Source organism: Rhinolophus ferrumequinum (assembly GCF_004115265.2).
Source record: "Rhinolophus ferrumequinum isolate MPI-CBG mRhiFer1 chromosome 5 unlocalized genomic scaffold, mRhiFer1_v1.p scaffold_110_arrow_ctg1, whole genome shotgun sequence".
In the NCBI taxonomy this organism is placed as follows: Eukaryota; Metazoa; Chordata; class Mammalia; order Chiroptera; family Rhinolophidae; genus Rhinolophus; species Rhinolophus ferrumequinum.
In genome coordinates this window covers 12399973-12414466 of record NW_022680355.1, presented here as the reverse complement: position 1 = coordinate 12414466, position 14494 = coordinate 12399973, and the positions used below count along the sequence as shown (strand labels likewise).

At 39.6% G+C, this 14494-nt stretch overlaps 1 protein-coding gene across 4 annotated transcripts in view; it reads left to right on the top strand.

Moving 5' to 3' along the window:
• The window catches only part of PRKCQ (protein kinase C theta), a 111571-nt gene that overhangs the window by 49884 nt on the left and 47193 nt on the right, over positions 1–14494 (top strand). For 3 of the 4 annotated variants that reach the window (XM_033100803.1, XM_033100805.1, XM_033100804.1), the window contains exons 4-8: positions 2970–3030; positions 5882–5980; positions 10256–10418; positions 11568–11599; positions 11693–11778. In XM_033100803.1, coding sequence (XP_032956694.1) covers positions 2970–3030; positions 5882–5980; positions 10256–10418; positions 11568–11599; positions 11693–11778 — 441 coding nt within the window. The remainder of the gene's footprint in view (positions 1–2969; positions 3031–5881; positions 5981–10255; positions 10419–11567; positions 11600–11692; positions 11779–14494) is intronic. The other variant, XM_033100806.1, reaches the window with a different exon arrangement.

Here is a 14494-nt window from a genome sequence, read left to right as displayed (position 1 = left end):
TGTTACTGATTTACAACTAATAGTAAGCTCAGAAATAGCACAAATTTCCCCTAACTTGAGAATCTCACCCTTACTGTTGTCTATTTATCAAGATATCTCGATAAGATATCTTATGCTAAGATAAGGTAGATAAGGCGATAGATCCATAAGTGAGAGGATAGAACAAAGATCCATTTAATGTTTGGTCTTCTTTCTCCAAATTAGTTTGCTTATCCCTATAAATTGTTCTAGCCATAATGTATTCACTTAGCTTCCTTTTACTAAAAAGTACATCGTACAAAATCCATGTTACAATTACTACACCAAGTTTTGGAAAACAGGTTGTTACTGTTTTGGTAGCAAATGTTTAGAAATGTTAAAGGGAAGAGTAAAATATGAAAGCATAAAAAATTCTAATGAAAATTTCTGGGGCCCACAAAATGAAAATATATACATATATAAACCAGTAAAAACTGCTTTTAAATGATCTGAGCCCCAGAAAATGTTTTCAAACGTTTATATCATTTATGCAAAAAGGAGAGAATCTTACCTCTCTGTTTATTTCCAATAGTTCATATTTTTAATAACTCCACCGAAAAATCTTTCAAGACACAGGTTTCAAAATGGGAATAATATAAGCCAAAAAAAACAGAATTTTGTATCTGTTTTGTATTTGTGACCTTAAAAAAATTATGTCCTTTTTAGGAAAGTGTGTATGTATGTAAATCTTTGTGTCACTAAAGTCATCTTTAACAATAAGCATATACCAAGGTTTAAAAAAAAAACAAAGTTCCCATGCTTTGTTAGATGTGTTTAGATCACTCAGTTCAGCAGAATCTATTGAGTATTTCCATGTTCAGCTTGGGGAAGGGGAGCATGAAAACAGAATTCCTCCTGGATCACTGTTTAGGCAAGTAGGAAGATGTGAAAAAACTGAATAATGTCCCAGGTGTGTAACTTAGTGTTAAAGGGTTTACACAGACCTGGTGAGTGAGGAGGGTGAAGCGGCAGCTGGGCCTGAAACGGGAGCATCTAACTGAGAAAAAGAAGAGATTAACTAGAGAAAGTCTTCCCCAGTTTTCCCCCATTCCCATTTCTTTTCTGTCTTCTGCCTCATTAAAAAAAAAAAAGTCATCAAATTCCTAATTTTTTAAAGTAGGATGCTATTTGATTTCCTTCTCAATTAATGAAAAGATAACTAATTTTTTTAATTCTTTTGTTAAGTGTCACCGATGATCAAGGTGCTTTTCTATTTATAACTCAAATGCATTTGATTTCTAGCCTAGGCTTTTTTTCTGATTTTATTCTTATCAGATTTTTCACTTTTTTTTATTATTCATGATTATTCAGTCATAACACTAGGTGGCCTTCACATCCTCATTTAACTAGCAACCTTTTTACATTTTTCCATCTTTTTTTTTTTTTAAGGTTATTCCTTGGTTTACTTTCATTTGTAGTGTTTAAGGGCCAGCAGGTTGTTTTGGACTTATATTTGCCCTTGCTTCTATTGAAATCTGCTTTCCGAAAATTAATTTCTCTATTTTAAAAAAAAATTATTTTCTCAAGGTTGCCTTTCACCTCCACAGACACCATCATCCAGTTTCTAAACACCACATGGAGACTTGCCTCCTGCTTTCCCAAGGATGTCATTGTTTGTATCATTATGTCCTATTCACCCTCAAAAACATGATGGACCGTGACTTTATATGGATATTGTTTTCCCAGCAGCTAACTGGTTTAATTTTCTCCATCACCACTAAGTCCTGAATACTGATAACTTTGTGGTCACCTGGTACCCATTTTCCCCACTTTGGGAATGAGCCCTTATCTAGCTCTTCTAGTTACCTCTTTGCGTCCATCTTTATTGTGTATTCCACAAACCAGAGAACAACGGTGTATATACTTGATATCAAAAGCACTTCTCTTTTCATTAATCTATTTCAGCTTGCGTGAGAATTTATAGTTGACCAAGAAGTACAGCTTATTTTATCATAAAATTCTAATAGTAGTGATGCTGTGACATAAGTATTGCTATGATAATAGCTTTTCCGTGATCTTTGGGGGTTTAGTGACTTGCATAAGGTCACACTGCCAGTCAATTATTTAGTCACGATTCACGTTCAATCCTGGGCTCAACTGGACACTTCTTACTACTTCTCAGTTATTCTAGTTAATTCATGGATGTAATTATCAATAAGGACCTTCGACTCACCTTTGTATTCTTTTTGGCATAGTAACAATACAGTGTTATGACTTAATATATTAGCAACAGTTGTCAGGTTGTCTTGGATTGGCCATTTTTTCCCTTAAGTCACATCACAAGATATCCTGCATCATTTAAAATGTCACTTTGTTATGGTCCCTTCTACATAATGATACTGGAATATGTTATTTTATCCCTTCTCAAACCAATCAAATTAAAATTTCCCTTGGCATATTATCCAGCACTTTCCTAAGGAGAAAATCTCTCCTTGTGAAAGAAGAAGGCCACCCCCATTTCATACCCTGATTAGCCTAGAGGCCTGTGTGGAATCACCCTCAGTAAAGAATTCCTCTTTCCTTCTAGAGACCTCCTTGTTCCCCAAGTGAGCTAGTCCCAGTATCGTCATTCTTTTGTGGGGATTCAGACCTGAATCTATCCTTTACAATGCTTTGGATAAGCAGCAGCCCTGGGCAAGTAAATTGGACAGAATCCATTTTGGAATTCTGTGTCTTCCTTCCAGAAGTTTTGATCTCCAAGGAAAAATAATGAGCTGCTGAGGTGTTTTAATAAACACGGATGCTATGCTATGCTATGCTATGCTATGCTATGCTATGCTATGCTATGCTATGCTATGCTATTATGACAATGTGTATGAGTAAAATGAAAGGGAGCAATGCTTGTATTCTGCATTGGAAATCTGCCGTCACCAAACTCTGCAGTAATGACGTCATTAAACTCAGCGTTTGTTTCACATGCTGACTGATCTTTCTTTCCTTCTCTCAACCAGTTAGAGCTGAAACCTCAAGGCCGAATGCTAATGAACGCAAGATACTTTCTGGAAATGAGTGGCAAGTGACATTTCTTCTTCCTGTTGGGGGGTGAGGAGGACATGTCCCTTCTCCTTATGTGCAACTCCAAGTACCTTCTACAACAGCAGAGAAAACAATTAGGAGAAAATGGAAGCCCAAGGAATGTTCTTAAAATGCCCAGTGGTGCTCAAACGTTAGTTGAAATGACACGTATCTGGGCTAGAGAAACACAGAAATGTAAAACATTGATAGCATTAGTTTTTCAATTGTGTGGACGCATAGGCCCAGTGCATTTATAGTCGGTCTGCATTTCAGTTTGAGAATTTAATGGACATTCAAAACAAGCTCTGTCTATGTGCCACGCTGAGTCTACACACTGTGTGTAAATGATGTGACATAACAAACTATCGCACATCAGTAGAATACAAAATAAATAAGAAACCAATAAATAGTTCCCATGATGCTAGTGCAAAATACCAGCGCCTTCGAGTTAGTCACCTCGAAATCCTTTTAGGAACAAGGAAGGAAAATGCATTGCTAAAGAGTTTCCGTTCCACGTCACACACAGACATGGGTCACAGAAGTATATTTACAAGTGTGTGCTCGCTTGTGCCTGTGACAGCCTATCAGTTCTTTCTGTTTAAACGAATCAAATGCTACTACTCATAAAATCCTAAGCCTCAGAATGGATATGTGAACTCACTGATGATCAACTGATTTTATTATTTTCTAAATTAGTTTTCTAGTAATTTTCTAAATTACTACCAAGAAACAAGTTTTAGTTTACAGATTTATGCTGCTTTCTGCATTTTGCTTCACATGGGCAATTCCTTTCAGTCCAGATTTAAATACACTGGAAAAAACTGATTATGAGATAATCAGGGAAAATTGAACACTCACCAGATAGTTGTAAATTAAGTGTGATGATGATACTGTGGTTATATTTTTGAAATGGTCCTCCTCCTTAAGATACATACTAAAATATTTACAGATAAAATAATATAATACTAGGGATTTGTTCAAAATAACCCATTAGCATGGGGCCAGTGGCGTGGGGGGTGTGAATGGAGTATATTAGAAGAGTGGCCGTGAACTCATAATTGTCAAAGGTGCATGACAGCTACTGGGAAGTTGGCTGCAGTATTTGCTCAATTTTGTATATATTTGAAATATCCCATAATGAACCTTTTTTTAAAAAGAAGAAAAAACTCCTAAAAAGGGAACACCACAATCTGAACTTTTCTTCTTTTGTCTCTGGAGGCTCTAAATATATGGTCCATGTCATTATACTATTTTTGAGTCTGCCAAATGATAGAGAGTGATTGTAGGACAGTTGAATAAATGAGTTTCCATAAAAAGTGCAAGCACGGGCCTAACTGATAATACGAATACTGTTTAATTCCTTGAATAAGAAAAAGTATACTTCTCCCATTCATTCAAAATGTGGCCCAGTGTAAATCGAAGAAAGTCCTCCATCAGAATGCAAGTATTTTTTGGTAAGTGGTTTAAAGACCACTGCTTTGAAAAATAATTCCATGGATATTCATCCTACTATTATGAAACTTCAATTTTGTCTTAGAATGAGAGAAAAAATTCAGGTGGCCAAAAAACAATGATATTTTAAAAACAATAATTATGCAAGCCCAGGACATTTTTTTTAATACAACTTTGTAGCATTGAAAAATTTTTATATCTAGACCCAAATTGAAGCTCCATCTCTAAATTTTTACATATTAAAAAACCATAATTTTTTTAACAAGCAACATTATGGAATAACCTAACTAGAAAATTCCTTGTCAATGACAAGAAGTATAGGATATCATTCAATTTTAAGAATGTTTATCACTACATATAAGAGTTCTTACAGTTAGGGATCTTCAACCCAAATTGGAGACGTGGTGCAGATTAGACAGTTATAGAATTAAACCCTAAACCACATAAACACTAATTAACCAAGCGGTACTTATGGGTTACCGTCATTCCAGAAAATCCCACACTGCAGGCACTGAAGGATAGGCAAAACTGAGATCTGCAAAGAAGAAGGGTAACATCTTGGAGGAAAAAAATGTAGGCTTGAGCAAAAATGTGAATGGACAGAGGACTGTGAGAAGACCAGTGTAGATAGATTAGTGGGCCCCTGCTAAAATCAGAATGAAGAATCAAAGCCAGATCCTGGCTTGGAAGGCAGGCAAGAAGAGTGTGTGGACATCGGGAAGTCACCATGAGCAAGGAGTCACAGTCACATTCTTGAGCAGGACTTGATATAATGAAAGCAGTGTTTGGGGGCAATTGCTTGTGACAGAATGTGGGATTGATTTGGGAAAAGAAGTAGCCTGGATATAGACTGTGATGAGAATCTGGTCTGGAGGTGTGGTTATAGGAATGAAATAAAAGAAAATAAGATAAGAGTAAGATTTGGGGGCAGTGTAGGTGAAAGGGTATGCCCATTGTAAGGACATAGTTGAGGTGCTTTTATAATTCTTTAAAAATGAAAGTTGAGTGAAGGAAAAAATGTTGATGATATCTCTTAAAATCGCTAAGACTAGGAAAATGATAATAGGAGTGGTAGAAATGAGAGATATGGGAAGAGAAGGCAAATGAGGGGGGATGAGGAATTCAATCTTGGATAACAATTAAGATGTGAGCATGTCTTTTACACTCCTCTTTAATAGAAGTCTCAATTCCTTCCTACTCTCCAGGGAAGTAAATGGCTCATGGCTCTCTACACACAACTCACTCCATTCTTTCTCTTTTAAAATCCCCATTCCTTGATTTCTGTGCTGGAATCACTTTTTCAGTGCTCACTGACACCACCTGATACCCTACCTCATATTTTCACACCTCCCTACACTTTTCTTTATCCATTCAGTAACCTACAATCACCCTACAGGTCATCAATCAGAATTCTCCAACCCGTCAAGGACTCAATCAGACCTTCTCCTCTCAGAGCTCATCCTCCTCCCATGTCAATTCTGTCCTCTCTCACACAGTAAGTACCAGACTTTACCCTAATCTAGTTTCTCTTTCACACTCATTTGTTTGCCTACTTCTAACATTAACTTCTGACCTCACCTGGAGTCCATGATGAGCCCTTGCCAGTACTCAGCTCTCACAAGCACCCTCTTCTTCCAGAGATGTTCTGATCTCCAAACCACATATATGCCCCTCTCTTTCTTCAAGCCTTTGCTCCATTTTTACCAGTAATCTATTCCTTTTGTACTCATTGTCTTAATTAATTACTATTTCATCCATGCAGAAACCTGGAAGTAATTTTTATAGCCTCCTTTTCCTTCAACTTCCCATATTAATCCCTCAGTGTCTGCCCATGTTGTTTACTTAGTCATTTTCAATTTTATCCCCTGTTTACATCATCTTTCCCTCATGCCAAATCCCCATCGTTCTACTTGGCTGCCAGAATGAACTATGAAAAATTCCATTCTGAACATGCAATACATCTGTTCCTACCCCCATCCCTGCCTACAGCCTTCCAGTGTTTATAAATTATCTGCAGGAAAATTTTCAAACTGATCTGATACCTATATGTCTTCTAGATGTGACCACTGATGTTTTCTGCTTCATATGCCACACTCTGGCAATATACACATCCTGAGATAACTTATCTCTGTACCCTTACTTAGCCTCTTCCATCTAGAGAGAATACTTTTTGCTTTTCCCCACCATACTTTCTCCCACACATTAGTAAGTTATTTATCCTTCAGAACCCAGCTCAGAAATCATCTCTGCTAGTACCTCCCATGTCCAACTTTCCTCTTTCTCTCACCTCCACTGACCTACCCCTGCTGGTGTAGCTTCCTCACCTCCATGGACCCATAGCATCCTGTGAATACCCCTGTAATTGTTTAGACAATTACTACATTAATTATCTTTCCTTCTGGACTCTAAACTCCTTTCAGGAAAGCAATGGTTGAACCAATCTTACTTGTCTCTAACTCCAGCACCAGGTTGCATACTAGGTATGTAGGAGGTACTTAATGAAGGTTTGTTGACCTTTTCGGTAGGACTCACCCTGGCATTTAAAAATTCCTTTTATTCTCTTCTGATTTCCATACAATGGCTATTCCGAACATTCCCAGGCTCCTTGGTTTCTGAGGGCATCCTCCTCTTCTCACTCTTGGAGGTTGGCCTGTCCCCAATATAACTGGGAGAGACTCCATCTTCTGTCTGCACTTAGAATATAGCTGCTTCTTCCTGCATTTTCTGCCCACTCTTCTGCCTCAGAGAAAGTCCCTCCCTTTCTTGGTCTCCTGCCTCCCATCCCTACAGCTCCGTGCCATCAACCATGTTTCCTCTCCAGCATCTTCAGCTGTTCCTTCTCTTTGATTTCCCACTCATTGCCAAGACATACTGAATTAAACCATCTTCTCCAATCTTGAAAAAGATCTTTCTCTTTCAGCTTTTTACCTCCATCAGCTTTTCTTTCCTCTCCTTTCCTGACACATTTCTTGAAAAAGTAGTTCATATTTATTAGTCCCTGTTTCTTCACTACTCCGTCAATTCTTAAACCCTAGGAGTCTGGCTGATATTTCTACCAATCTGCTAAATGGCTTTCTCCAAGAGTATGAATCCTCAAGACAAATTCCTGATTCTTAGCCTCCAATTCCCTTGACACCTCTAGATCAGTCAATGCCAAAAAAAAAAAAAAAAAAAAAAAAAAAAAAAAAAAACCCTGTTTTTCCCCGTGGCTTGTCCAAAGTGGTATTGTTCAAGTTTTCCTCTTAAATTTTCAGCTGCCTCCTTGTGGTCTCTTTTGTAATTCCTTTTCTACCTCCTAAAAAATATGGGTGTACACACCTCCAACTCTATTTCACACCATCGCATACTCTTCTTTGCGTGAGGGCCACATCTCCCTGACTTGACTATTAGCCACTCAAAAGTTAGGGATAACATTTCATATTTCTTTAGAATATTCCATGTAGCAATTTGCTCATCGCTGCCCAGGAAACGTGTGTGGTTAGATTGACTACAAACAAGTGATAGATTAAACTAAATAAAGAGATTAGGAGCCAGTACTAGACAAGAAGTAACCAAACATATAAAAACCAATGAACTTCTTCAAGCTAAGAAACAGAGGAGGAAATTACTTCAGAAATAAACATAGTAAATACCGGACGAATTCAAGAAATTCTGAGTTTTTATAAATTGACTCTCTTGTAATGATTGAAATGGTTAGAGGATAAAGGATACCACAAGAAGCAGCAAGAGAATAAATTCATTTCTAGCACTTTCTGACATTTTTAAAAGAAATCACAGGATTATAGTCTCATGCACAGAATATATATATTATTTTTTATAGTAATACATCACTTCCATCCCTTGAATTTAAAAGTAATTTTATGCTTTATTTATTTCATACTGTTTCATCTGGACCAAAATAGAAATGAGTCAAATCTTACTGACAAATGATCTACTACACCAGTCACAAGTTGTAAATAGATCTCCACACTTATTCCAGAACTTGCGGGCAAAGTGACCCTGAATTTCACCCCTTATTCACCAACCCTAATTTATTTCCAGCCTAGTTCCAAATAAAAAGACCTGAATTACCTAACCTTAAAGTATGAGGCAGTATTATGCTCCATCTGTGGAACTATTTATGTGATTATGGGGATGCCTGTTATCCGGGGTCCGGAGTTGCCATAAAACAGACCCGTGGATCACTGTAGAGAAGACGTTGGTCCTGAAATGTGTCCTGGGACTTGGCTGCATTTCTGGGGGAGAGGGATTCCTCTCCCTCTACACAGCCCCACTTCTGTCTACTCACTATGTTTCTAGCCCCGCCACCATTAGGGGTGTGAAAAAGAAGGTACCTCGGCAGGAATATGTTCCCCAAGTTTGTTGTCAAACCTCTGGCCTGCTTATCCAGAATAGAAGTAATTTAAATATCGTTAATTCTTGAGATTTGTGACATATGATCCCATATTCTCGCCAAACCTCCATTTTTTGTATTTGTAAAGATAAAAGAAATAGAATAAGGAATCCAAGAATCTGCAAGCAATTTAAAATTCTAAGCGGCATCATCATTAACTTCATTGTGCTTATTTTAGTGATGATGATGATTTTTATTCCTTTCTTGTTTATGGTGCCATTCATTCTCTCTGGCATGGTGCATTTTTCACTATGCTGTTTAACCGTAACCTCCTTGCTATGGTGTGTTGTCTCTGGACCTGGACTTCAGCCAGAATATCACTGGTATTCTCAGAATTCTACCAGCTTTGGGAAGATGTCAACAGGGCCCTGTGGACAGTAACTGCTTAAAACGCCTGCAGCGATACCCATACATTACAGTGAACTATCAGTTTCTGGCCCTTTCCACACTGACCAGTGTGCATCTGATTACTTTGGACATCAGGAAACAGAACATAAACAACTTCCCCAAGTTCTTTTGCCCTCACTCACAAATTGGCCAGCTCCCTCCAGTCTACTGTATTCTTTCTGTAACCAGATGTAAAGCATCTTGGAAACTTAAAAAAAGAAAAGGTGTTTCCAAGTTGCTGTCAATAACCACATTGTTCTTTAGAATTACAGGCAAAAAAGTATTTGCCACTTCCTGCCTTTTCTGGCTGACTCATCACTGACAGTGAAAAGGAGAGGCTGGTAAATACCTTGAAAGTTCTGGCCTCTGGTTCTAAATTGAAAGAGGCTAACTCAGCACACAAAGAGTGAAGGATTGAGCCAATAATACAAAATCACTGTTTCAATCCTACAATAATACACCTATGATGATTCTTTTTAAAGAGTTAAAGAAAAAAAGGCTTAGTACTGCACCAAACTTAATAAGTACTTGAAAAAATATATATAAGTACTTGGGATTTTTTTTTTAATTAAAGTATATTGGGGTGACAACGGTTAGCAAAGCTACATAGATTTCAGGTGTACAATTCTGTAATACATTATCTATATCACATTGTGTGTTCACCACCCAGAGTCAGTTCTCCTTCCATCACCTTATATTTGATCCCCTTTACCCTCATCTACCACCTCCATCCCCCCTTACCCTCTGGTAACCACTAAACTGTTGTCTGTGTCTATGAGTTTTTGTTTCTTCATTTGTTTGTCTTGTTCTTTTGTTGTTTTCAGTTTTGTATCCCACATATCAGTGAGTACTTGGGATTTTACTGATTTCAACACTTGTCTAATTCCTTCCTCCATCTCTGTGCCTTCCCCAGCTCCCCACTCTCCCCACCCAGCTGTGACAGCCATTATCACAGAATTTCTCTTTGTCCTCTTCTGTCCTCTTCTGCAGACACAAAGGACATGAGTGAATTTGAAGCTGAAGGCTTCTTTGCTCTGCATCACCGCCGAGGAGCTATCAAACAGGCCAAAGTCCATCATGTCAAGTGCCACGAGTTCACCGCCACCTTCTTCCCACAACCCACATTTTGCTCTGTCTGCCATGAGTTTGTCTGGTACAGTAACTTGACATTTCACTCCAAGCTTTAGGTTATGCATTTTGTCGCATCCCCTTAACCCACCGGGCCCCACCTGAGGGGACTGTGCCAGAATAAGTACTACAGGAGAGCTTTCTGTGGCCTCACCTGGATGGAGAAAGCTTAAAGGGTGTGATTCTAGAAAAGATTTTCATAACATGGCTGCTGTACAGCAAGGAAGCCAGTTCCATGAGGAAAGGGTTCCAAAGCCTTTAGTTGCTGATTAAAGAAGGCTGCGGGGAGAAGAAGGGAGGCACAGAGGAGGGACAATCCTTATTGTAAGCACAGTTTCACAGTCGAAACTTCCACCACCTCGACAGCCCAAGTGTGCCAGCAGTAATGTCCTCAAAAGACAACACTTGCCCATTGGAGCTCATGGGTTTAGATGCTTATGGCACTCCTGGGTGTTTGAACAGAGCTCCAACAGAGATGGGTTCAAGCCTCAGTAACCACTCAGCATAGGCTGTGGTAGAGTGGACACTTGAAACAACTCCTATCTCTGGTCTCAGCCTCCTCGCCTCCTATTGAGGTATGTTTCCATTTGGGCGACTGCAGAATCCATGAATGCACGACCCCGGGTATCCAAGCATAACCAGGGTATCCAAGGTCAAATACACTTTGGGTGGATTTCCATCAACCTGTTTTCATCTAATGACCTGAACCTCCTTCCTTTCTAATAGTGAGTGTTATTCAGGAATTGGACTTAAGCTTCTGAATTTGTTCGTTGCAAATAGTCTCAGATACTCAGAAACAGGAAATAAAATGTTATAGAAATGTCGTTGCTGATCATTAGTGAGCTTAGTGAGACAATGAATTGTTAAGTGTAGGACATGGAAATTTGCTACTAGGAGCCCATGAGGCATTTTAACCTCTACATGTTTGTTTGGAAAATACACAGATGAGAGGGAGAGCAAGAGCTCCTCATTTATATCATCATCAGACTTTTAACAAAGCAATTTCAAATAAAAAACACAGGTTAACACTCTTGGCAAATGATAGACCAGGTCTAGCTGATCATAAAATGCTCTGTGATAGCAGGAAGCTATGAGATCGCATCCCCTTTTGGATGTTTGTGTTGCTGCTCCTGGTTCAAATATCCATATAAACCAAACATGTGTTTCATTGCAGGGGTCTGAACAAACAGGGCTATCAGTGTCGACGTAAGTAAGGATTTCTGTTGTCTTCTCATCATCCTTTTTACTCAGTTGTTCCTCAACTTCTGCAGATCTGAAGCTGCCATTGTTTCCTTTCAGAATGTAACGCAGCAATTCACAAGAAGTGTATTGATAAAGTCATAGCCAAGTGCACAGGATCAGCTATCAACAGCCGAGAAACCATGGTATGTACTTAGAGTCTGCTCTTCGGCTGAAATGCCCGTTTACCATTGGGCTGACATTAAATTGTACAGCCCACTCATTCTTTTTAATAATGCCTGAACTTGAATCCATAGGCTTACTGATGATCTCCCTAGAACCCCTCTCCTCTTCGGTAATTGTTATTGAAATCCAAAACTAGGGCATGAATAAGAAAAGCACAATAAGAATTTTTGTGCCTCTGCCTTTTCCAGAAAAACATATTAGAAAGTGGCCAGAAAGCATAGTTTGGATCAATTATACGAGGACAATTTCTGTGAGATCTATAGCTAGAAGTGACAGTTAAAGAGTAGAAGCAAATGATAATACAGATATCAGCATTTACAAGGTCAGTAAGAGATGATAACAGATGTAGTAGAATTCTTATATTAAGAGATAAATCTTCCTTTCAGAATGAACTCTGACGGATAGGGTAGTTTAAGGACAAGTTAGATTTTACCCCATGGAGAAGGGGAGCTGAGCTAGAAAGACAGGCAGCCTTCCTTTTCCCACGCTTTCCATCTTCATTCAATAAATATTGTGTCGCTAAATCACAGGAGATACTCTGCTATGGACAGTGTACAGCAGAGCACAAGACACACATGTCCTGCCTTTATGGACTCTACGGTAACGCTGGGGAAACAGACAATTAACAAATGACTGTGTATAATTCCCACTTGTATTCGGGGCTGTGATGGAGACTGACTGAATGGCCCCCTTAGACCGGAGGTGAGGGACTCTCCCGGCGGAGGGAGCCTTTACCCTGAGAGATGCCGGTGAAGGGAGCCAGCTGTGTGAACAGCAGGAGGAAGGAGTCCCCAGATGGACTGAAAGGCTCCGAGGATGGAAAAACTCAGCATGTTCTAGGAAGTGAAATGAGAACACGTGACTAAAACAACAGGGCAAGAACGGGACAGGAAGTTCGGGGACTTGGCAGGTGGGGCTCCTTTGGACCCTGGAAAAGGGGTTGGAGTTTATTTGACTGGCAATGGAAAGCCCACTCTGTGACCGCTGTAGGGGAAATGGTGGGTTGCGGTTTAAAAGTAAAAACCAGAGGTGATGGAGTCCCACCAGGGCAGAAGTGTGATGACAGTGGAGATGGAGCAAAGTGAGCAGATTTTCAGGTGATTTCGATACTCAGAATAGACTGTATTTGCCAGTAGACAAGATGCGGAGAATGAAAGAGAGGGAAATAAGGATGATGGCTGAGTGTCTGCCTTGAGCAGTGGGGTAGAGAGCAGGACCCTGAGAACATGAATAAGACTGGGAGGGGAGGTCTGCGGGGAGGTCTGGGGGGAGAAATGCATTATTTCAGTTTCGGACAAGGTCAGTCTGCGACGCCTATGGACATCCAAGTGCAGGTATCGAACAGACAATTTTATATGCGCTTGGAATTCATATGAGCCAATGGATCACATCTATAAATTTGGTAGTGACTATCATGTAGGTAGAAAGTGAAGCTGACAAAGAATTACCTATTGAGGGAGTATAGAGCCATTCCTGACCCCAAAGGAATCGAAATTAGATGTTAGGTAGAAGAGAAGGAGCTTGTGATAGAGACTGAGAACAGGATTCAGAGAGGGCTCTTCATATACCGAGAGTGGATGAAAGGATCAATTGTATTCAGTGCAGCTGAGATGTTGAGAAAAATGAGGGCCACATGGAGATCTTTGGAGCCCTGATCAGAGAAATTTCAGAGGATTTATAGAGGTGATCCCCTCACTGGCCAGCACTGAAGGTTACTGGAAGACAATGACATGGAGACAACCTAAGTATTCCCATTATCATGAAGATTAACCGTGAGGGAGATCACGGAAGTAGCACAGTAGCTCGAAGGTGAGACACACAGGATGGAAATACTCTCATAGCTCGAGAGCAACGACAGATGAATGAAATCGGAGAGAGGGGCAACCAAAGCAGTCAGTCTTGGCAAGAGGGGAAGAGGTCCAAAGCACGTGTGGAGATGGGTCTGTGATGGACAGGTGGACAGTTCATCAGTTGTAACAGGAAGGGAGAAGAAGAAGATGGTTGTCGATTTGGGGGCGGGCAGGTGAGGGAGCTTCTCTTGGACAACTGATGTCCTCAGTGAAGTCTAAGGGTTGAGAGAAGGAAGAAGGGAAGGCAACACTGGCTTTGAGGAGAGAGGATCTGTGAAATAATTATCTTAGAGATGAGAAAGCAAGGATTTAGAGAAAAGCAGTAGGACTGCTGGGCACAGTTGTAAGTCTTTTTGAGTTTGAGGATGTCAACCTGCCCAGGTATGTGATTTTCTCCAGCAAAAGGGCAGGTCCAGAAAAAGCAGATTGGTCGAGTTTTCCCAAAGTAGAATGTCCTTTAAAATTTAGAGCCAGAAGGGGATAATCTCATGTTATAATTGATTGTGCTATTGCTCAAAGAGGTTGAAGTAGTTTGTCTATGGTCAGCCACCTATAAGAGGCAGAGCTGGGACTAAAATTCAGATCTCAATCTCCCCCACCAATATTTTTATCTGTTTAAATCAAATTGCCACCTCCCAACCCACCCTCCTGCTCCCTTTACTTGATGCCTCGGAATCACAAATTGTAAGCATGACTATTAACTTCAGTGGCTAACGTCCAACAGAAATAGAATGAGCCACAAGTATAATTTTACATTTTTAGGTAGCCACATTGAAGAAAAAAGCAACAGGTGAAATATCTTAACATTATATTTTATTTAATCCCA